General features: G+C 44.7%; 1 protein-coding gene and 1 long non-coding RNA gene across 2 annotated transcripts in view; one reads left to right on the top strand and one right to left on the bottom strand.

The window, feature by feature from the left end:
• Positions 1-17,974, bottom strand: part of LOC147916024 (uncharacterized) — a 34,268-nt gene extending 16,294 nt beyond the window's left edge. Inside the window, exon 1 of the long non-coding RNA XR_015553682.1 lies at positions 14,006-17,974. This is a non-coding gene — a long non-coding RNA (uncharacterized LOC147916024). The remainder of the gene's footprint in view (positions 1-14,005) is intronic.
• A 204-nt stretch (positions 17,975-18,178) lies between these two features.
• Positions 18,179-22,614, top strand: LRATD1 (LRAT domain containing 1). The gene is made up of 2 exons (XM_004436485.3): positions 18,179-18,417; positions 19,406-22,614. Exon 2 carries the CDS (start codon positions 19,442-19,444, stop codon positions 20,321-20,323), a length of 882 nt encoding a protein of 293 aa, XP_004436542.1. The 5' UTR covers positions 18,179-18,417; positions 19,406-19,441; the 3' UTR covers positions 20,324-22,614.
• The last annotated feature ends 1,219 nt before the right edge of the window (positions 22,615-23,833 follow it).

The following is a 23,833-nucleotide window of genomic DNA, read 5'->3' as shown; positions in this document are numbered from 1 at the left end:
GTAACTCAGAGACCAAACCCTGAGTGTGTAGGAATTTAGCTGGGAAGTGCCATATTTCTATTATGTCTGTTCTTTCAAGGCTTCTTAATCTGGGCACCGTAATTCTGATTACAAGGGCTTTCTGAGGTGATGTGTGTGTAATTTTTCTTGTGGAGAGGGGTCCATACTTTTCAACAGATTCTCAAAAAGTTTTCCCTTTACTGGTCTATTGACTCCTTTAGAGTTGAGACTGTCTTAGTAATCTTCCTATCTTCCAGAGCATCCATCAAGCGTGTGGCATGGCCAGGTGGACAAAATATATTACTGAGGAAAGAATTTGGGAAAGAAGTTGGGAGGGAGCCGGCATCCCGCTAGACAAAATGTGCAGATGGGGTTCGGCAATTGGAGGGATGGCATCTGGTCAACAGGTCCAGCAGGAAGGCATTAAGGCCTTGGAGAGTGGCAGGGAGGGAGCCAGAAAGCTGAATAAGGGTACAAAAGGAAAGTGAGAAGATCTAGAAGATCTACTTTGTGTACTTTGCATTTTGCAAAGAGCTAGGAAAATCACCTTGTCTGCCCCTGGATAAGGAGGCTCTGCCACCATAGCTTGCTTTCCACTGAGTTCCTGGTGAGAACAGGTCTGGCTGTGCATCAAGACACATTAACCAAATGTTTTTTAAATGAGTCCCATGATTCATTCAGCATGTTGACTCACATATTAATTTTAAAGAAATCATCCCCTACAGTATCATGTGTTTTAAAGCTGGAGCTGCTCCTTATTGGTGGGAAGATGAAAGGGTGAAATCCTAATGTAGGAAGAATTAAGAATGTACGTAGCAAACTAAATAAAACATTTAAAGAAGAATTTATGTTAAACCACAATGCTACCCACCAAAAGATACAAATCCACAACTAATTACTAATATTACAGCATATTTCAATGTTTTGGGGAGGCTAAAATAGTTTTACTTTTTTGATTCTAAAAACAGGGAAGTCGGTTTATTCTGAAATCCCAGGAGGTCCTTATAAAGTGACAATGTTCAAACATGATTTAAAGGAGACCTGGTGTACCTGAGCGGATAAGCGCACCTTTTCCCACACGTGGTAATACTGCCTGGGCAGCTCCATCTAAGCCACTGGTCATTCCCTTTGCACTTCCGGGGGGAAAATCACTCTGCCTGAATTGCAAAAACTGGATTTGAGGCACCCTCCCCGCTCTGCTTTGTCAAGTGACATCACACCTGTCCTTCAGAAGCCAGCTTAGAAACCCCACAGACTGGCCAGCTAGGGCTCACTGATAGCACTCTTTTATAACAACAACAACTACTATTTCTGAGGATGTGCCATGGGCTGATAAAACATACCTTCAGGCCTACAGATGAAAAACTGTAGCCTGGCCCTTCTAACACAGTACAGTACTGATCTGTTTGCATGTTTGTTACCCATGGCAGACTTCTAATTCCTTGAAAGGAGGAATCCCTTTTCATTTCATTTTTGGTTTTATACCCAGTGGTCTTGGCCATATAGCAAGGATCTAGTGATATCTGTTAGAGAGAAAGACAGAGGATGAATGAGGCGCAAATAGAAATAAATTTTCCATATTGACGGTAAGGACCAGGGATAGAGGGGTAACTATGTCTGACCACAAAGCCGCCCATGAAGGCACCTCTTTCCACCAATGAACTCTTTTAGCCCATGGGGTCTGATTGCAAAATGAAGGGTATCATTCCTGACTTGTTTCCGATAGCTGCGGGGAGACAACGACCCCTATAAAAACATTTACTAAAGGCTTACTTTTTGCCAGGTGCCTTACATGCTTTGCATGCACTATTGAATATTTTAACACTTGAAAATTGTGCAATAAACATGGACACAGAAAGGTGCACAAAACAATAAACGTTTAATGAATAATCAGAAAGCAATCCACCACATAAATGCTACCGTGTTAAAATATAAAGAACATTATCAGACCTGGAACCAGAGGGAAGTGTCCCTTCCCTCCCTCCTAACCGGTAGAAACCACTGTGCTGTCATTATGATAATAATGTTCCTGCTTATCTTTCAGTGTTTCCTCCTATACCCAGGCATTAGCTTATCTAATTATCAAAGTTCCCTAAGTGGTAGGTGTGCAGTGACCATCCCTGTCTTGGGGACGGGATATCTGGAGTACAGAGTTCAGTGCTGTGGCCCTGCCCACACAGGGAGAAGAGGCAGAGTGGCCCTCCTGGGGGCAGAGGTTGGGGCCAGAAGCTCCAGCTCATTTGGACCTGACTCCAATCTTTGCCCAGAGCTCTCTGATTTGCTGCTGCTAATGAGCTCACATTCAAGATTTCCAAGCTGGTGTCACCTCTAATCAGCCAGGGGTGGGGAGGAGAAAAAGTCAGTGCCAGGCCACCCCCCATGCGCCCCTCCCCTGCCAGCACACTGAAGGGCTAGCTTGAAGCACAGTTACACTGGAGAGTCCCTGACACTGTTTTACATGTGAACAAACTCTTAATTTGAAAACCTTGTTAAATCAAGAGGTTGGATGGAATCTAGAAATCACCCTGTTAAATCCCTAAAATACCAAAGAGCAAGAAACTCAGGCCCAGAGAGGGAAGTGACTTGTTGAAGGTCACACGCTGTGGTAAGGGAGGGGGGCAGGTAATAAGTTCAGGTAAATAACACTCCTTTAGTTGTGTCAAGCACCCAGCAGAGGTGAGGGCCTAATGGTGTTTACTTTCCATTCCGGCTGGCCAACCCAGTTGGTTTATAGTTCGTTTCGATGAGGTTCTGGGAAGCAAGCCAGCTAACGCAAGGGATTTTGATAAAGCTAACAGAAATAGTTTCACTTTTTCCCCTAAACCCTACTTTCAGCCAGAGTCAAGTGATCCAGGCAAGAGCAGTTGGTCACTGTCCCTGAAGCCACATGAATGACCAGAGGCCATTGGTGTTAGTCAGAAATAATCCCTCACACTAACAGGAGCCTTTGTATAGCTCTCTACAGTTTACAAAATGCTCTCACACAGGTTATCTCACGTAAACCTCATAAGAATCCCCTGGGAAGGGGCAAGGCTGGTCATTTTATTCCTGATTTTAAAGAAAGAAACTGAGTATTTATCCAAGATCATAAACCTAGTGGAGCCGAGGTGACCAACTCCTATTCCATCACCGCATTTGGTGACAGGAGAGAAGAGAGCCTGAGAGACAGCGACCCGTGCTTCACCCTTAACTCCATGATCATGTGACATTGAAAAATATTACAAACAACTGCGATTATTAACTCTGTATCTCAATCATCTCTCAGTCATCTTTATATGCCCCCAACATTGAAGGATCTCAGAGGGATAATTCAATTTAAACATAATTTTACCTATAAAGAATTTTTAGAATCATAAAAATCAGTAAGTTACGCCATTATTCTAAAATGATTCAGCCTGTCATTATTTTCTAATATGGTATCTCTATACATTTGAGTCAGCATGGTTGAGCTACAAGTAACTTTACAAATAACCTGGCCCATTTCTTTCACTTTGTGGGTGAAGAAACTAAGGCCAAGAAAAAGGAAGTAACCTTACCCAGTTGACATAACAAACCTGTGGGAGAGCCAGGACAAACACCAAAATCGCCTGAGCTCCAGTTCCATGTTAATTCCAGCCCCTAACCTGTCCCAACCCTCTTATCTTTCACTGGAGCACCCCCCTCCCTTATGTGCTCTTAAGTAAGTCATACTGAGCATTTTGTCAGGATCTATCAGTACTTATGAAAGCATCTTGTTCATCGTAGCATTATCTCACTGGGCCACCATTTCCTTCGGTAATCTTTTGCCTGACACTTCCCCTCTCTGAGCCTGAGGGGGACTTGTAAAATGCAAATAATCCCTGTGCCTCCCACCTGACACTGTTGGGAACAATAAGATGATATGCAAATGAGAGAAATTATCAGTATTTATTCATGAATTTACATTCTATGCAATCTAAGCAAGCCACTGTACCTCTCTGTGCCTCAGTTTTTCTATCTGTAAAGGGGAGATACCACTGTCTAGGATCTAGCCCAGAGTGATGCTGGAAAGACGTGTGCAGATATCAACATTCCCCGATCTCTTCCAAGTAAAATGCAGTCTAGTTATTGATGTCCTTAGCAAGTAATCATTACTATTCCATTCATCTACATTAATTATGCTTTTACTTATTCAGCTAGCATTAACTCTGCACCTACTGTGTGCCCAGCACCACGAGGAGAGGAAGGGCACATAAGCAGCAGCAGACCCAGTGCCTGCCTTCAAGAAATGGAAAATTCCAAGACAAAAATGACACAGACAAATAAAATAGAATGACCCTAAAAGAGTGTATACAAGCATTTCAGGGAGGGCAAGAAAGTAATGTTTCGTTCTTACATTAGTCCATTAGGAGGAAGGATTTTCCACTGCTTTGGGACAAAACAAAATAAAAGAGACAATAATGATTATAATTAGAATCTTCCTCCAGGACCCTTCCAAAATCAACACAAGAGAATTCTGGTCTAGCAGGCAGTTTCCTTTCTGGCAAGCCTCCCCTGCTCGACCAGCCACAATTAATGGCTTCTTCTCAGAATCCATTGCTCCATCTGTACTTCCTTTGGTCCTGCACTCCTTTTCCCTATCCTGCAGTTGTTTGTAAGTCTATCATTGTTCCCTTACCAGTCCAGAAAGATATTAACTGTCTTATTCATTTCTCCCTCCCTCCTTTTCCTTCTGTCCACACCTATACTTTAAGAGCCATTGCACAGAATGGCACTGACAGATGTTCATTGATACGGATTGGATTGAATGGATTTGACTACCTAACAAAGGGCTGGTTCCACCCTCACCATGCCCCCCTAATACTTCTGTTTTAGGATCCATTTAAGCCAGTCATGTAACTAGGCAGTCAGGACTGGGGTTTTACCCCACCAATAGAGCAGCAACTGCAAGGGAGGTAAAAGAAAACTACTTTAAAAACAATCACCATCACTACAAGCAGACACACATGCACATTATAAAACAGACAAACCACTATAGAGCCCTGGCAAGATGGTAAAGGAGGTGTGGCCTTAGCATTAGTGCTCCAGTGCCCTGCAGTGTCCCATTTCTGCAGCCACAGCCCAGCTGCTCTGGGTTTTCTCTAAGTCCTCACTGCAAGGCTTTGTATTCTGGCTCCAGACTCTTCCCATTCATCACCAAAACTTTACTGAATGCCTGCTTCCACAGGATGCCGACTTATGGATCCACGCCAACCTGGTCTCCTGTAAAGCTCCTTAAAACTACCAATATCTTGGCGCTCCTCCTAGACATTCTGATTCAGTAGGTTTGGAATGGAGCCCAGGAATGTAGGTCTTAAGGATGTTCTCTGGTTGATTCTCATATGTACTCCTGGTTAACACCCATAATGGTGCCAGATCCTACCTAATTCACATCATAAACAGAGGTCCCATAAAAGGCATGTGCTAATCCAAAGCCACGCAGAGATTTCATGGCTAAGAAAGGACTCGTCTCCTGATTCCCACTCCAGGTCCAGGTCCCCCTCATTAGTACAACAGATTCGACAAAAGGGAGGGAAACTAACTCTTCTTGCTAGTCATCCTCCCTTCATTCCAGAAAGAGACCTCAGCAGAAAAAAAGAATCTTTCAAAGCCTTATAAACATACATTTTCCATAATCAGAAGAGAGAATTCAGTTTCAACCTGCAACTTGCATTTAAAAACAAGAAAACATGAACAAAATAGAAAGTGCTACGGTTCAAATTTTCTACTGAAGCCAGCCCTGTGAATTAGCTGCGAGATTCTGCCAGTATTTCAACCTGGGAGAAGATGACTTGAGGATTTTATAAATAGCTGCTGTCATCGAGATGGAATTTCTCCTTTGCTTTTCAACCATGTATTATTATTTACAATATTTCTAAAATTACTTTTGAGATAATAAACTTTAAAAATCAAAGTCTTGTGGATGCATGGGGTTTTTATAACAAAATAAATAGCAGAGCAGGAGGAACCTGTTAGTGTCTCATTTTAGTTAAAATGTCTCATTTTGATGAAGGTCCTCAGGGGCAGGAGGCAATATATACACATTTCAAATTGGTGGCATTACACCAAAACAGAAATATTAAGAAAAATTGCAATAAATGATTGTGTTACACACAAGTGGGGAAAGTAAGGCCCAATCTCATTGGTAGTATAGCAACCCTAACAACACTTGGGCTGAGGTCAGCATTCCTGTGTCCCTCAAAATAATAATAAAAGTCCATGCTTACTTCTACCAAAGGACTTTAATAATCAGAAGTAGACAAGTTTCATTCCTTTTATCTCTCTTCTACTCATGAATGCAAAGTATAATTCAGTGCAACATGACTAAGAGAGAGTCTCAAATTCTGATCAATTAACACTATTCATTTTCTGACCTGAGGAAACAAAGTCAGGTACACAAGACCAGGTATTCATCAGAAGGAGGTAAATATTAAAAAAAAAAAAAGTGGGGAAAACAAGAGTGGGGGGTTTTTTAACACTTGGTTATCACTTTATCTCCCATCCAAGAAAGTCTTTTTTCATTAAGTCATCAAACAAATCTTCAACTCCATTCAAAAGATATTTATTAAGAATCAAGAAAAGCCCTGTGTGAAATGATAAAGGGATCCCTGATTTTGTTCCTATATCACAAGAGGACACCAAATATTAGTGGTCATATTAGTCAGGATAGACCATGCTTTGCCACATTAACATATTAATCCCCAAATCTCAGTAGCTTACCACAAGAAAGCTTTTGTTGTTGCTGTTTTGGGGCACTCCTATAAGATATAATTTAAAGTCAATTCTCTCTCTTTGGCACTCTCATCCTGGTTGCTTCCATTTTCAATTCCACCACTTTAGAGCTTCTCCTTCAAAACATACGGACAGAAGAAGAAAACCTGGAGAGCTCCCGACACTCTCAGCTGCCTCAGGCCAGAGGTGACACACTTTGTCTGCTCACATTCCATTGGTGAGGACTTGGGCACATGGGGTTAGGACTCTAACTACCAGGAAGCTGGAGATAAGTAATTTCCCTGTGTGTCCAGGAAGAGAGATGGTGATGAGAACAGGGCATCATATCTGCCACAGAAAACCAATTAAATGTATTGTAAAATCAGAGAGAGCAGCGAGTGATGTCATTCTGAGTTGCTGGGGAAAGTTCTCCCAGAGAGGTAAGGTTAGAGTTACCTTTAAGGATAGATAAGGTGGGGAATATAGAGCACATGCCATGTGGAAGGAGCACCATGATCAAAGCTCCGAAGGCAGGAATTAGTGTTTGTCGTATGTCTGAAGAACAGTAAGTCAACAAGCCCTGCTTAACAATTGTTAGCGAATAATGGAAGACAGGAATTCAGAAGAAGCTGGGGGTGGATCACGTTTTATAGAGTTATGAGCTACGGGAAAAGGAGTAAAAATACTTTTTCATAGAGCAGCCTGTGGTCTGTGAAGCCAGACTGCCCAGGTAACACCAGGTATGACCCAGATGTCCAATCCAGAAATCTGGAAGTCACCCAACTCATCCCATTATCCCAATTATCCAAATGGTCACTGATTCCTGTTGATTCTACTTCCTACAGAGAGCTCAAAGCCACACGTTCTCATTCCTCTATGTCCCCACTACCTCTGCCTTATTCCAGGCCCTCAGGATCTCTTACCCAGTGCCATGGACTAAATGTTTGTGTTACCCCAAAATTCATATGTTGAAACCCTAATATGATAACATTTGGAGATGGAGGCTTGGGGAGGTGGAGCCCTCGTGACAGCATTAGTGCCCCTAATAAGAAGAGACAGGAGAGCTCTCTCTCCTCTCTCTCTCGTCTCTCTGTCTTTGTTTTTCCCTCCCTCTCTCCCCACCATGTGACCACACAGTGAGAAGGCAGCTGTCTGGAAGCCAGGAAGATGTTCTCACCAGAACCTGACCATGCCGGCCCCTTGATCTTGGACTTTCACCCTCCAGAACGGTGAGACATAAATTTCCATTGTTGGTCAGCCAGTCTATGGTACTTCGTATAGCAGCCTGAGCTGGCTGTAAGATACCTGATCTCTTACTGCATCCCCATCAGTGGTCTCCCTGCCTCTGGCCTGTTTCTCCTTTGATATAAACTTGACACCATGGGCCAGAATGGCCTTCCTAAAAACCACCTCTAAAATGATATAACATAAGGGCCCCTTCATGACCTGGCCACGTCTACTTCACATTCTACCAATACCAAACCACTATGAGGTTTTCTGAAAAGACCAGATTTTTCATGACTCTTGAGCATTTACATACACAGCTCCTTTTAACTGAAAGGCCTCTGATCTTTCCTGCCGGGGGAAACATCATATTCATTCTGCAAAGCCTTTCTGTCAGACAGCCTCCTCCTAATCCCTCCCTTAGTTAATAATTCCCTTGTCTGTGCTATTACATGCTTTTAAAACATTTTATTGCATCTATTCATTTGCATCAGATCATATCCTGGTCAACTCCCCACATACAACGTCAGCTCCACCGAGAATAGGGAATGTGTCCTCTTCACCTTTGAATCCTTAGGCCCAGGCCCTATGCCTGGTTCATAGTACAAACTCAATAAATGATTTTTAATCAAATGTGAAGTTAATATCATGGACAGTATCTAGGGTACATTCTGGGTCTAATATTCAGGCTGAACACTATGTGCTCCAGAGTAAGAATAATCCTAATAATAGAAGAATATAAAATATTACAAAGGAGGAACATGGAGAAAGAAAATGCTTTGGACCTAATAGGACAGAATTCCTTAGTCATACCTAATAGTTATTAAAACCTTATTCTGTGCTAGACATTGTGCTAAGTTTTTTTAATATATTGTCTCACTTAATACTCACCAAAACCCCTTCAGGAAAAATATTATTATTATTAATATATATATAATTTTTGTGTGTGTGAGGAAGATCAGCACTGAGCTAACATCCATGCTAATCCTCCTCTTTTTTTTGCTGAGGAAGACTGGCTCTGAGCTAACATCTATTGCCAATCCTCCTCCTTTTTTTCCCCCAAAGCCCCAGTAGATAGTTGTATGTCATAGATGCACATCTTTCTAGTTGCTGTATGTGGGACGCGGCCTCAGCCTGGCCGGAGAAGCGGTGCGTCGGTGCACGCCCAGGATCCGAACCCGGGCCACCAGTAGCGGAGTGCGCGCACCCAACCACTAAGCCACAGGGGTGGCCCATGTTATTAATATTTTAAAGATGAATAAACTGAGACACATAGGGATTAAGCATCTCGCCCAAAGCCATACAGCTAATAATAGTGGAGCCAGGATCTGAACTCAGACACTCTAAAACACAACCAACACATGAAAGCTGCCCTATGACAAGAATATAAGCTCAGATATTAGATCAAAGGCAATGACACAGAGAGCAATTAAGACAAAGTTAAAGCAAGTGGGGTGATGGATTGGAAGCATGAGGACATGCACACAGCAAGCTCCTTGCCTTTGTAATTTAGAAACAGGCAGAGTACGTGTTAGTAGGAGTGGTATGTTAAGTACATGTTTTTAAACAGGAACCATAGCTTATTAACTATGCGCTATGTCTGTAGTTAGATCCAAACTTTTGACAACTGGAAAACAAATAAATACCTCATTATGATAAATATAATTACTTGGCAAGGAAAACAAAATGAATCAGCATCGGTAGTTAAAAAAATGCACCATGAAGCCAGAAGGAAACGCCTTGAACAGGTGAAATGCAATCCAAGTGGCCACTTTACTCTTTTAAAATAAGCACTTTCTCCATTTTACTAAATTCTAAAGTGTCTCTATCAATCAGCAATGCATTTTTTACGAGTTGACCATAGATGCCCTGCCCTGTGGTATAGGGTGTAGGGGAATTTAAGTGGGAGGAGAAGGGTGGATAGAGGAAAGAAAGAGAGAGAGAGAGAGAAATCCTCGATTCCCAAGAGCTATCACTATCAATTCAGTTCTACTCAACAAATACATATTTAACCTCCAACTTCAGCATGGAAAGAGCTCAGCGATGGGGATACTGGTGGGAACATCACAGTCCCCCCTCCTAAAGAGTTCACAGTCTTGTAACGGATACGGACGAAGAACAGGCAATGCCAATATAATAGGGAAAGAACAGGGTGCAGTGGGGGCACCATGAAAGGCACCTAAGGCAGAAGTGGGAAGTCAGAGAAGGCTGCCAGGAGGAAGTGAGATCTAAACTGAGACAAACGGAAGAGAGAACTTTCTTGCCAGGGGAAAATTAAAAGAAAGAATCTTAGCAGAGGGAAGAGAAGCAGTAACACAAGAAAGAGCAGGGGCTGTCAATGAAGCAGAGAAACAGGCAGAAACAAACAAATAAGCTTAATCAGTCAGGCTGCAGCAAGAAGCAAGAGGGCGAGTAGCCAAAGACAAGGTGGAGCAGTAAGCAAGGGCTCCATCATGAAGCCGCCACGTGCACTTCCGATGTTTTCCTAAGGTCAAGGGGGAGTTCCTGAGGAGTGTATGGAGACTCAGGCAGGGAAGGGACCCAAAAAAATAAACATTTTAGAAGTCACTCCGGTTATAGTGTGGGAGATGACAGTAGGAACAACACTGGAGTCACGGGAAACAATTAGTAGGCTGCTGCAGCAATGCAGAAGGGAGTTCCTGGTGACTGGGACTAAGGGGCAGCAATAGGAATGGACTCAAGTGGAAAGATGAGACAGATATTCACGGGGGAGAAAGAACAGGAGTTGGGTATGGTTATAGGTCGGCCTGAGGATAAGGGAAAAGCGATAGGTAATACCTAGTCATTGGCTTGTGAAACTGGGAGGGCAATGGTGCTCCTCCACAAAATGAAAGACAAAAAGGGAAGCACAGGTTTCCAGATTTAAAAAAAGTGTTCAGCTTGGGACATCTGCTCTTTTGGTGTCTGAGGGACAGCCACAAGGACGTGTCTTCCAGGCTGTTAGGTGTTTGGGTCTGTAGTTCAGGAGAGAGACGGGGCCCTGAGATTTCCATTAGGAAGTCATTACACAGAAAAATGATGAAAGTCAAAGAAGTAGAGAAAATCACAGAACAAGAGTGCATTGAGAAGAGAACCTCGGAACAGAATCCTGAAGAAAACCAATATTGAAAGGACAAGTTGAAGGAAATGAGCCCACAAATATCATTCTTCTTATGATATTTTAATGAGAATATTATAGAATATCAGAGAAGCTGAAAGGAAACCAGGAGAGTGTAGTACAATGGAAAGTGAAGGAAGAACTTATCTCAGTGAGCAGGAAGTCATCAGCTGTGCCACATGCTTCTGAGCAGTCAAGTAAGGTAAGAACCGAAAGCATCCATCAGGTTCAATACCAATGGATCATGGTCGCCTTCATGAGAGCTGTTCAGTAGGGTGATGGCTGCAGAAGCCAGATGCCAGTGGGTTGGGATAACTTGTATTGACAACTCTTTCAAGATAGGAGAGTGTCTCAAGGGAGATGTATAGTCAGGCAAAGTTTCTAAGATGTAAGAGACTTAAACGTGTTTACATGGAAACTGGGAGGGAGCTAGTAGAATAGGTCGGAGAAGATGGCATTCGGAGCACAGGGGGATGGACTGGTCTTTGACAGGAATGGGGTCAGGAAAGGATCTGTAATAGGAGGGGCTTCCAGAAGAAATACAAACAGCAAAAAAGTTATGCTTTGCAGAGACCAACCAAGAGTTCATCATCAGTCAATCAATAGCCAAAAAAGGAATTGCTCATCTGACACCAGAGAGTTTCCTTGTTCACTCAGCTTTCTGCTCTAATCCCAGCCTATCAGCACAGTGGAATGGGGACAATAGAAAAGAGAGAAAAACCCTCAGCTCTGCCACACAACTCTAATATGACCTTTTAAAAACCACTTGACTTGGGGCCAGCCCGGTGGCGCAAGCGGTTAAGTGCGCGCGCTCCGCTGCGGCGGCCCGGGGTTCGCTGGTTCGGATCCCGGGCGCGCACGGACGCACCGCTTGGCAAGCCATGCTGTGGCGGCGTCCCATATAAACTGGAGGAAGATGGGCACAGATGTTAGCCCAGGGCCGTCTTCCTCAGCAAAAAAAGAGGAGGATTGGCGGATGTTAGCACAGGGCTGATCTCCTCACAAAAAAAAAAAAAAAAAAACCACTTGACTTGACACAGTTGAACACAAACGGATACATTTACCAGCTTAGTATGAGCAAGTCTAAAATGAATCTCGCTTCTGTTCAAGATGGACCACAGAACGTCTGTAGAACATAATTCCAAGTATTTATTAAGTGCCTACTCTTCCAAGGTTATCACTGTACCCAGGAGAACAAGAATAATTTCTTACATTTGAGTAGAGCTTGACCAGTGATTACTACGCTGCATCTAGAATGCCTGGGGAGACTGTTTAAAGTGCAGATTCCTGGAGCCAATTCTGAGATTAAGTTTCAATAAACCTGGGATCCGAATTTTTATCAGGGTCTTTGATGATGCTAGAGAACCTTTTGGAAACCCAATACTATATATTACATGGCAAACCTTCTCGAACATCATCTAATTTAGTACATGCGTAGGTACTGGAGCACTCAAATTGGTGAAAGGTGAAACAAAAACAAATGCTGACGGTTCAGTAAATAAAACAGAGACCGTTTTTCATGCACGCATTGAGTCAGGCAAGGTGTAGCTATTGAGGGCACGCTATGCACCAAACCCCATGCACGGCAAAGGGACTACAGATCTGAATTAGATTTGGAGCTTTTCTCAAATCATTCTTAGTCTATTATGGATGAAAGAGAAAAAATCAGCCAACGATACCAGTTCAGTGTATTAAGGGTTTTGACACATGTGACACATCTCATGACCTATATATATATATGGTCTAGGGGAGCACAGAAGATGATCTCAATTAGAATGAGTGAGGGGGACAGACACATGGGAGGGGCTGACGCTTGAAAGGGTTATAAATTTTGAGTAGAAGTTAGGTGAAGAAGACAGGAGAAGATATTCTGGACAGAAGAAAGAGCTAGCAGCACCGGTATAATAGAGACCAGGCCTACCCAGAGCTCTACCATCACTATCATGTGAAAGTGGACCCACACCAAAGGCATACACTCCCCTAAAATCTGAAGAGAAGACAGCAGAAGGATTAATACTGAGCTGAGACATCTTTGTGTAATCTACATCCAGAAAAATATTAAACCCACAAGTGTTGAAGGTTCTGCCCAGGGAACATTCATGACTCTTTAATGGCAAAATGATAAGAAGTCACTAAAGCTACTTTAATACTACTTCAATAAGTTACTTTAATCCATTATAGGAAGGCACTTGGAAAATGTGACAATGTGGAAGCCAAACTTGGAAGAGGGCACTTAAGAAGAAATGGAAAGTTAGAGTGTCCGTGCATGCAGAAAGGTTTAGGGGAAGCAGGATGGTGGGATTCTCTTTAGTCTTAGCTGCAAGGAGTTTACCTGCTATTTTTGTGGTCTAGAAAAAGTACAAGGCAGGTAAGATATTTAGAGAGCCAGGTAAGTTAGTCACAAGAAGACTAATGGGAATTTAGAGCAAAAAACAGTAAGGAGATATGGGGTAGTAGCCAGAGGGGACACATGCATCCACTGTTGATTTCTTTCAATTCTGGGTGCTGTGAACACACTGAGATGCTGCAGGAATCCAATCAATGGAAAGTCAACCTAACAGTGAGAACAGACACTAAGAGAGAAAGGGCAGGGGACAGGATATTTGTTGTTCTGAGATAGTTCTAAAATTAAGGGTAGCATGCCTATCAGGATAGGCTAACTGCTGTTTAACGAATAGCCACAAAATTTTTTAGTGGCTTAATCCATTAAGATTTATTTCTTCTTCATATCACAGTCCAAAGCAGATTGTTAGAGAGGGGAAATCTTCTGTTTTACACAGTCATTCAGGAACCCCAACATCCTTCCATCTAGTGGCTCCTCCATCATTTAGAGCCTTGGAGTTCTACCACAGATCCTCTACATATGGCCAAATGGGAGAAGAAAGGGTATGGACGATCATGTTAATGGTTTCTGTCTCAGAGGCCAAGCCTGGGAGTGGCTTACTAAATTCTTACCCACATTCCATTGGCCACACTCAGTCATAGGAGGCCCACGTAACTGCACATCAGGCAGGGACATGTAATTTAGCTGTGTGCCTAGAAGAAAAGGAAATGCGGTTGGTGAAGCCATAGCACTATCTCTGCCCCAGATGGGTACAGAGTGTTCTTTAGCAGAGATCAGGGCGGGTCAAGGACAGGGAAAGGGACAGGTCATTAAAGACTAAATGCTAAAGTCAGGCACATGATAAAATAGGCAGTTCTACTGAACAGTGCTGGTGTATGTTTGAAATACATTTTGCTTAAAATTGTTGAACCAAAGAACCACAGATTCACATAATAAAACCATAAAATAGAAAATCATAAAGATATTACAGCTTAAAGTAATTTAGATTCATTCATTCATTTGTTCTGTATGGATTTAAAAAGTACATATTAAGTGTCTACTGCATGTCAGGCATTGCACTTGTAGTAGGAGATATAATGAGAAAACTGGACATGATTCCTCATCTCATTCTTCTTAAAACCTAGAGGGAAAACAGACAATAAAATATGAAATTTCAACAGAATGTGATTGATTATTTACACCTACCTCTAATTTTGTGGCAATCACAACAACAAATGACAACTCTCTTATGTTTATACACTCAAAGAGAAGCAGACATTTTGTCTTCTGAGAGGCTACAATCTTTCTGACTCATATAAACCCCCCTGCTAACTGAAGGAAAGTTTTCTTCTAGAAATTTCTGTAGGTTTTTGAAGCACTAAAAAAAAAAGTCATACGATTAAAAGCAGAAAAACATTTTTAGCAAGCAATGATGAAAAACAGACGACAGAAAATGAGCATTTCTTCCAAACCCCAACTCCAGGGCCAAATTTAAAGGATGACAGTTTGGGCCAAGGACCTGTAAAATTTGAGAGAAAGTCTTTCATAAAGTGCTAAAGAAGGAACCAAGAGGAAAAGAAGGAAGATGATACACCAGATGGCACCAAGAGAGAAGATAACATACATGTAATTGACTCCTAATCACTCTCCCCCCACTATTTTCCATACATATTTCTCACATCATGAAACATTCATTTAAAACAATTCAAGATGCTGCGGGACACAGGATGTGGTCAGCCCCGGGGCTCACACACAGAAATCTACACAGGGCTTTACTAATTAGTCTCAGGATAGACAGGACTCTCACCACCATAAGACAGAAGCAGGCCCACACCCCAGCCAGGGAGAGCCTTGGACACCTCATCTAGGGTTAGCTTTTGCCCAGGACAAAGGAGAGTCAGAACTGGACAGTTGTCATAACTAGTAGGACTTGGGACTCTCTCCCAATAATAATAACAATAGGTAGCATAGGTTGAAAGCTCACTATGTGCCAGGCACTGTGTTTGCATCCATGAACTCACAACTCAATGAGATAAATATTATTTTATCCACATTTTACAGACAAAGAAACTGAACAACCAGAAAAGTAGCTTATTAAAAGTTACCCAGATCAAAAATGTTGAAGTATAATTCAAACTAGTTGGCTTCCAGAGTTTGTGCTTTTGATGACTGTGTTCTGCTTTTGATCACTATTTCCTTACTGTGAAAGCAGGCAGGATGGAGAGAGAAACAACAGACAAATAAAACAATTAGCAAACAATATTTTGTGATGAAAATTAGTTAGGTTTTGTAATATCAGCATCCTTTGAGTTGATCAGCCTATTTCTTACTTCATTATCTTTGTAATTGCCAGAAGGCTACAAAGAGTAGATACATTTTCCTTAGTTTACTTTTAGCTCCTTCTTTCCCAGGCCTCAGAACCAATGTGTTCTCTGCTTTATATTTCAACGGGGGGGGGGGGGGGGGTTTATGGCATTTATTCTCCTTTATGATTACTAAAGCAGTAAGCCTTTTATCCTGGCCGGGGGAGGGGATGGAAAGGCGACTCAAAAGTTACATATTGATATTTTAAACTTTGGCACTGTATCTCGAAGCCCTGACGGTATTTTAAGTTAATTATCCTTTAGAATGTTGGGAAACTAAGCAAAGAAGAACAGCCTGCTTACTCTGTAGTCTGGAGCAGTATGGAAATAGAACACAGCATCACAAGCAAATACGTTATAAATGTTTGTGCGCAAGATTTGATCTTGGGATGGACAGAGGATTAAAAAATGAAGAAGATGACGGTTATTCAATGTCAAGTGCTGAGCTACTTTCAATGAGTTCCTCTCAGACACCAGTAGTGACCTCTTCAGCTACTCCCTCCCAGAGATCCCTGAAGTCCAGTTTATAACCAGACCAATAACTCACTTCTTGATCTCTGAAGCCACTTGTTCAATTCTCTTGACTTCAGGGCCAAAATGAGTTGTTTATTATTTATAGCAAGTATAAAAAAGGTCATCACAATCTGTGGTCAGTTCCAAGGTTGGTGATTTGTATTCTCATAACTTGCACATGGTCAATGGCCAAATTTCTGAAAAGATTTCTGTACATCAAATGTATATAGAGGGTCATTTTAAAACCATTTTTTTTCCAGCAATACTTATTAAGCATCTAATAAGTCACTGTATGCGGAAGCTGTGGGATATACAGAGACCTTCAGAAAGCAAACCAACTGGAGATTTTGCAGTTTGAAAATATTTAAGCAGAATCATCTACCAAAAAAATAAGGGTTTTATAATATGCACCAATCCTCATATAAGCTTGGGCCAATCAACTAACTTCTCTGGGACACCAGTTTTATCATTTTATGAAACACCATTTTATTCCTTCAACAAACAGTATAACCTGGTTAAAGACTGGCCCTAGAGTCCCATAAACCCTGGATATGGGCCTCCGTTTCCTCATTGGTTGCAATGGGGATATTAGAGAATTCCCTCCAGAGGCACGAAGATTAACTCATCCACTTAAACCTCTTAGCATAGTGCACAGCCACTTGTAAGTGGTCAATGCATGTTGACTGTGTCCATTTTTATTACTGCTGATAGAGCCTGTTGTGCGCCCAGCACTGTGAAAGAGGCCCAGAATACAAAGTTGTGTAGAGCGCAAGCCAATCCTCAAGGCGTTCACTTTGCAAAGAGGAAGAAAGCCAACAAAGGTTTGTAATAAAATGGGGTCAGAGCTCTAAGAGTTAGTACCAGCTGCCAAGGGGGCATAAAGTGGAAGCGCCCAACGCTCCCTGGGGAAAGAGACAAGCTGCTGGAGTCCAGCCTTGAAAGTATAGCCAGGCGTCTAAGAACTCTTTAAGGCTTAACATTATAAGCTTTTTAAACTGTTGCTCTCGAACTTCATACGTATGAAAGGCATCTTTCGGCACCCAATATCCAGAGCACATTCATTCATTAACTTTCCATGCAGAAATGCCATCATTAACTACCGCTGCACACCCTTCTTCCACAAAACCGAACACAAATTCCTTAGCAAAGGCAGTTCTGGGGCTTGGAAAACACTATTATGCCCTAATGCCGGCATTTGTAATGCACTTCTTTCACAGACAGAAGACTAGAAGCTAAAATCGTAGGTCCATTCAGGGAAAAGACTGGCCAAGGCTCAGATTTTTCAGTAGCCGTGGATACCGCGATCGTTTTAAACCTGGCGCCAGCGCTGGGTCAGCAGCTTCAGACGTGGTCAGAGATAAGCCGAACGTCGTAGGCGTAATTTCAAAGGCGTCAGTACCCCGCAGGAAAAGGTCTGTGGGCGGAGGACCAGCCCAGGGACCGTCGGGAACCGAGGCTCCCGGGGCCCCAGAAGGACCCCGGTGCCCGCCTTCGACGATGTCGCTCCCCTCCCCGGGCCGCCCGCAGGGCCTGGGGTGCACTGGGGTTTCTTCTCCACCCCCAGACTCAGCTTCATCGCTGGAGCATGTAGCCCCTGAATACAGAAAGCAAGCAAAGGGTGCTCTCAGTTACGATCTGCTTGGAGAAGCTCGGGGAGCCGGTGGAAGCGCGCAGCAGCGCGCAGCAGAAACGCCGCACCCCTCGCGCGCTCCCGGCCAGCACTCACACCTCGGCTCCCGGGGGCCGCGCGCGTTCGGGTGCGCGGGGGCAGGGCGGGGCGGGGCGGAGCGCGCGCTGGAGACCCGCCCCTGCTCCCCTCCCCCTCCGGCGGAGATTGACGGGGCCTGGGCGCGCGCCCCAACCAATGAGCGAGTCCCGGGGCGGGCCCTGGAAGCAGCTGCTCTGGCTACTTCGAGTCTTAGGCTCGGCTGGGAGAAACCAGGACCGAGTCGGGACTGCCCAGGTGGAGCCGAAGCCCCAGCCAGCGCGGACCGGCAGGCGCACGGGCACCGCGCCGGGCACCGCACCGCACCATTCCGCGCGGGGCAGAGCGGAGCCGCAGTCCCCCGCGCCGCCCAGGACCCACTCGCCACCACCGCCTCCGCAGCACCCATGGGGACCAGGAGACTTTAAAGGAGTTTGGGGTTTCGAGAGCAGGGAAATCACGGGTACGGACAGGCGGCTTTCTTTGCCTTGGAAACGTTTCTTTCTTCGTCTGATTGTTTGGACCCTTTGCCGGGTAGGAGGGAGAGGGGTCTTTTTTGCTGAAAGTGGACCTCTCTACACAACCCACACCCGCACCCGCACACATACACCGCACTGAATTCCCCCATCCTTCCCTTGCCTCTTTGTTAGATTATTTTAGACAGAGCAACCTCGCCCTGGCGCAGCCCGTTTGGCTCTCCTGGGGAGAAAGCAAGAGAAGTAAAGGGCAGAGTGCACCTGCCTGCGTGGGCAGGTGTGCCCGGGTCGTGGGTGTACGTGCATTGGCGAGAGTACAAGCATGGGGTTGGAATTGTGTACAAATGTGGGAGTCTGAGTGTGTCGTCGCGAAGGTTTGTCATTGTGTGTGTATGTGACTATCACACCAGTGTACCAGCCTGTTAGTGTCTGGACTCCAAATGTGCAAAATTTTGCTGGTGTCAAGTGAGTGCCTGCGAATGTGTCCGATTGTCATTGTGCAAGGCGCTGTCAGGGGAGGAGTGCAACCTAGTGCAAAACTGAGAGGTGGGAGAGGGTGGGGACAGAAATGTGAGGACAGCTTGCTCCGAGCTCTGGGGCCTTAGGAGCCCCATCTCTCTTCCAGCCTACCCCTCTGTCCTTTCCTGGGTGTCCGTCTCCCCCGCTGCCACAACCCGCGCTGTCCTCCCCACTGGGACCCCGCACGCCCTTCGGCCTGCCTGTCTTTTCTCTTGTGGGAGTTGGACCGGCTTCCCGGACGGAGTCCGAGGCTGTGTGGTGGCGCCTGCTCTCGCTCCCCGGACTGGTGGTTTCTGCGCCCGTCCTGCCCCTGGGGAGGCACAGGAGACTCGGCTGGCGCTAGTAACTCCAGTGCGGGCGCGTGGGCGGGCGGGCAGGTCCCGGCGGCACTGCCGGTCCTGGGGAGGGGCAGCCCGACTCTGATCGTGTCTCTGCCTCTCCTCTGTGCTACCGCAGATCCCCGCTCCTGGCCCTCACCTCGCCGCGTCATTGATGGGCAACCAACTGGACCGCATCACCCACCTCAACTACAGCGAGTTGCCCACAGGGGACCCGTCGGGGATCGAGAAGGACGAGCTACGGGTCGGGGTCGCCTACTTCTTCTCGGATGAGGAGGAGGACCTGGACGAACGCGGCCAGCCCGACAAGTTTGGCGTGAAGGCCCCCCCGGGCTGCACTCCGTGCCCAGAGAGCCCCAGCCGCCACCACCACCACCACCTGCTGCACCAGCTGGTCCTCAACGAAACTCAGTTCTCCGCCTTTCGGGGCCAGGAATGCATCTTTTCCAAAGTGAGCGGCGGCCCTCAGGGCGCCGACCTGAGCGTCTACGCAGTCACCGCGCTGCCCGCGCTCTGCGAGCCCGGCGACCTGCTGGAGCTGCTGTGGCTGCAGCCCGCGCCGGAGCCGCCCGCGCCCGCCCGGCACTGGGCCGTCTACGTGGGCGGCGGGCAGATCATCCACCTGCACCAAGGCGAGATCCGCCAGGACAGCCTGTACGAGGCGGGCGCGGCCAACGTGGGCCGGGTGGTGAATAGCTGGTACCGCTACCGCCCGCTGGTGGCCGAGCTGGTGGTGCAGAACGCCTGCGGCCACCTGGGCCTCAAGAGCGAGGAGATCTGCTGGACGAACTCGGAGAGCTTCGCCGCCTGGTGCCGCTTTGGAAAGCGGGAGTTCAAGGCGGGAGGGGAGGTGCCGGCCGGCACGCAGCCCCCGCAGCAGCAGTACTATCTCAAGGTGCACCTGGGTGAGAACAAGGTGCACACGGCCAGGTTTCACAGCCTAGAAGACCTTATCCGCGAGAAGCGCCGGATCGACGCCAGTGGCCGCCTGCGAGTGCTCCAGGAGCTCGCCGACCTGGTGGACGACAAGGAGTAGCCTGGGGGGGCCGCCTGCCCCTCCTGTCTTCCCGTGCCCTACTCCCTTCCCTGCACCCGGGCTTCCCGGCCGGCGATTCACGACCCCTGTTCCCCTCTGCCGCTGGCGGCCAGTGCCCAGGCTGCACCCTCGCACCCCTCCAGCAAGTGGCAGGAAGTCTGAGGAACTGGCTCCGGGACTGAAAGGGTAGCTGTGCGCGCCTGGCTGAGACCCCCAGCGGTGATGATGGTGTTGGGAAACCCAGCGTGCGCTTGCCCCTTTAGTTTTAAGGGGGGAAAGGAGAATGGGCTGGGGGGAGCAGGGACGTGGCCTCCCCCAAGAGTCACTGGTCAGTGACTGTCACCCGATCTACTAGAAAGGGACCATCACCGCCCCAAACGCGCACACAGACCCGTCGGAGGTGAGAATTGATCTTTTCAGGGCACAGTTCTGCTCCTGTATGGATGTGTCCCTACGCTGCAGGATTTCCAAGAAACCCAGCCTGTCCCTTATGCACTTGTGAATAATTCCACAAGAGAGCACCTGGGGGCTCTGGGTTATCCCGAGGCTGCCCGGACTCTTTCAGCTCTCCAGCCCCAGGTCTCCTGACATTGTATTCCAGGCTCCGGGCTAAGCTAATTAGTGTTTGCTTCCTATCCTTTCCACCGAGGGAAGCGAACGCCACCCCCACCCGCATTTGCCTGTGAGTCTCCCTCGCGGGCAGAAGGGAAGCCTTCCCGGTCCCGGGAGGAAAATGGCGCAGCTAATTTGGTGAGGAGAGCCGGCCCCGCCCCCGGCAAGGAGAAGGTTCACCTGGTGTCTGGAAACTTGAATTTGTGGAGAAGGGAGCTTGTTGTTCTTAACCCTAGATTGCTTCCCTCTTTGGGCTGCATTTCAAAAACAGTCATATTTTTGAAGGGGTTTGAGGAGAGGGAGGGGGAAGACATGGCAACATTCCAGAAACCAGCATTGTTAACAACACCATAGCCAGTATATTTAGTTTGGCTTTTCCTAACGTAGAAATCTTAAAAAGTGGGGAAGTGGAAATAAAGTTTTAAACATGAGAGAGCAGTTTTCCAGCTATGTCAACAAAGCCTATCGTGTTGATGTTTTTATTGATCATTTTAGCAACATGCTAATAAAATTTCAAATTGAAATTTTTATTTTCATGGCTTTAATCCATGATAGTTTAAATACTGGGGGCCATTAAGAGTGGATTTAGCTAAGAGCTTAGCTAACATTGCCTTTTCGCTCTATTTTTCTCAAATCTTATGAGAATTCTGTTTTTGAATATTGTAGTTAATTTTTTGGCTTGAAATGGCAGCCCTAGTAATGGTGGAGTTGTTAATCAATGTGTATATTGTACTGAATTTCTGTCATTTAAGGGGTTTACGGCTTTGGTGGAAATTGCTAGCAGGTTCCATGATGTTTCTTTTCTCCATGTTGTATACCATTACATTCCACATTTATATTTCTGTTTCTCTTCCTCTCCCCTTGATCTCCTTAAAAAGGAATCTAGAGTTGGTGGCTTTTTCCCCTCCTCTTTAGCCAGTCCCACAGCTCATTCCTGAAAACCAGAAAGGACTCGTAGGATCAAGACAAACCTGTGTTTTTCAAAAAATTAAGGCTGTTTGGAACCCCTTCCTTGGGCAATGATTTACCAACTTCTCTTCCTGTGCGGCAGCCCCAACCTGACTGACTGTTACTTGACTCAGTGTGTTAGACGCCTACAGCATCTGTGTCCCTTTCAAGGGAATTTGTCAAATAATGGTGTTTAGCTAATTGTTGCAAGCAATTGCATATTGACAGCTGTGATTTAGTTGGACAGCAAATATTATGGCCAAAGCCAGTTTCTTGGCATTTCAAAAATAATGCAATAAAAACTAGTCGAGGTTAGCTGAGACTGGAAATGCCTTTTTCATGGTAAATGATTCATTTCTGTTTTGTTTTTTTGGTTTTCATCCTGGATTCATTCTCTGATCTTGAATCAAAAGGTCAGATCAATGAAATATGAACTAGAGTATTTTTCTTAAGCCTATTGAGTGATTTATTTTTTAAAAAATGTTTAAATGCATATGCTTTTCTTTCAGCACATACAATGGCAAAACTTTTGTAATAACTGACTTACCTTTGCATGTATGGAGAACTGAAAGTCATTTATTTCCCTAACTTATTCCTCTTTCGAATAACAGATGGCAGATCGTAAACTGAAATTCTTGATTGTATCTACACACTCCACATTCTTTACTGTGTCCTACTACTGTATCTTGGCTCTCTGCTGTATTAAACACCATCCTAAGCACTTGTTCCAACAGGACTCCTTCTTGACATTTTGTCTTCCACCTGTCACTCGGGTGGGACTTCAGCAAAAGAAATGAATCAGTCTATCACACCTCATACTAAGATTTATTTCCTCTGATGGTACATAATCTGATTTTTTTCTTACTAAGAGAGTCACTGTAACAGAAGAATGGCTTATCAGCTTTATACTTGCCAACTAGATGGGCCATTAAACATAGGATTTGGCAGCCAAAGTAGCATACATTACTATGTTGGTCTCTTAAGGATTAGGTTGATGATAATACTTCTACAAATTCACAATAGTAAAACAGTGGTTACAAAGAGAACTTGAAAGCTTTGTAAGGTTTCTCATATTCCTGTTGAAATAATCATTTATTATCTTTTGGTCAATGTTAATAATCACCAGTGGCAGAATAATTCTAATTGTAATGCATCGTGGAGAGGATATTATCAAGATATTATTTAATAACATTATCCTGAAAAACACGTATAGTTTTGGGGCATTACGAACTATGTGAGTGAAGCCAAGAAGGCGGTATGGGCACACTTGATTTTTATTATGAGTGAATATAAATAATATCTCTGGGTTTTTTCTGAGTTAGAGAAATTAAGCCAAATGAGTCCTAACATTTTAATAGAGGTCAGAAATTTAGTTTTGGTTTTGGTATCCTCAAGAGAACAGAGCTTCAGAGTAACTTACATGATGTTGAATGTGGCTAGGCTGGAGGTTGGTTCTGTCCGCTCTCCGGGATAGAGGAAGACTATTCTTGCTCTTCTGTTCTTTGTCCGCTTTCAGAGGGGGATTCTGAAAAGCAAACTACTGAAAAAAAAAATTTTTACTCCAAAGAGTGCTTTGCTATACATTTTAGTATTTTAAAAAAAAAAAGAAAAAAGAACTGGGGAGAAGGGAGGCTGGGCGTACTTTAAACAAAACCAGCCCAGAAACAGTTATTCCCAAAGTGTATTCCTTTGTCAAGCAAAAAAAAAAATCCTGTAGAAGTTACATGTATTGCTTTTATTTGTAAAAAAAAAAAAAAAAAAAAAAAAAAAAAAAAATTTAAAGTATATCAGTGAGCCAAATAAATAGATATATAAAGTTCCTCAATATTTAAAAATTTTAATCCTTGTCATGACTGTATTTTATTAAATGAAAGAGGAATATATATTCACTTATAGTTAGAAAACACTTGTGCCAGATTAGGACATCAAATGTAGTGATGTTACATGATT

The sequence above is a fragment of the Ceratotherium simum genome, chromosome 11 (genome assembly GCF_057802395.1).
Source record: "Ceratotherium simum simum isolate JZ-2026a chromosome 11, ASM5780239v1, whole genome shotgun sequence".
Classification (NCBI taxonomy): Eukaryota; Metazoa; Chordata; class Mammalia; order Perissodactyla; family Rhinocerotidae; genus Ceratotherium; species Ceratotherium simum.
This window is presented reverse-complemented; position numbering and strand designations above follow the sequence as displayed.

Excerpts from the sequence above, each read along its gene's own strand:
- LRATD1 (XM_004436485.3), top strand. The coding sequence starts at position 19,442 with ATGGGCAACCAACTGGACCGCATCACCCACCTCAACTACAGCGAGTTG.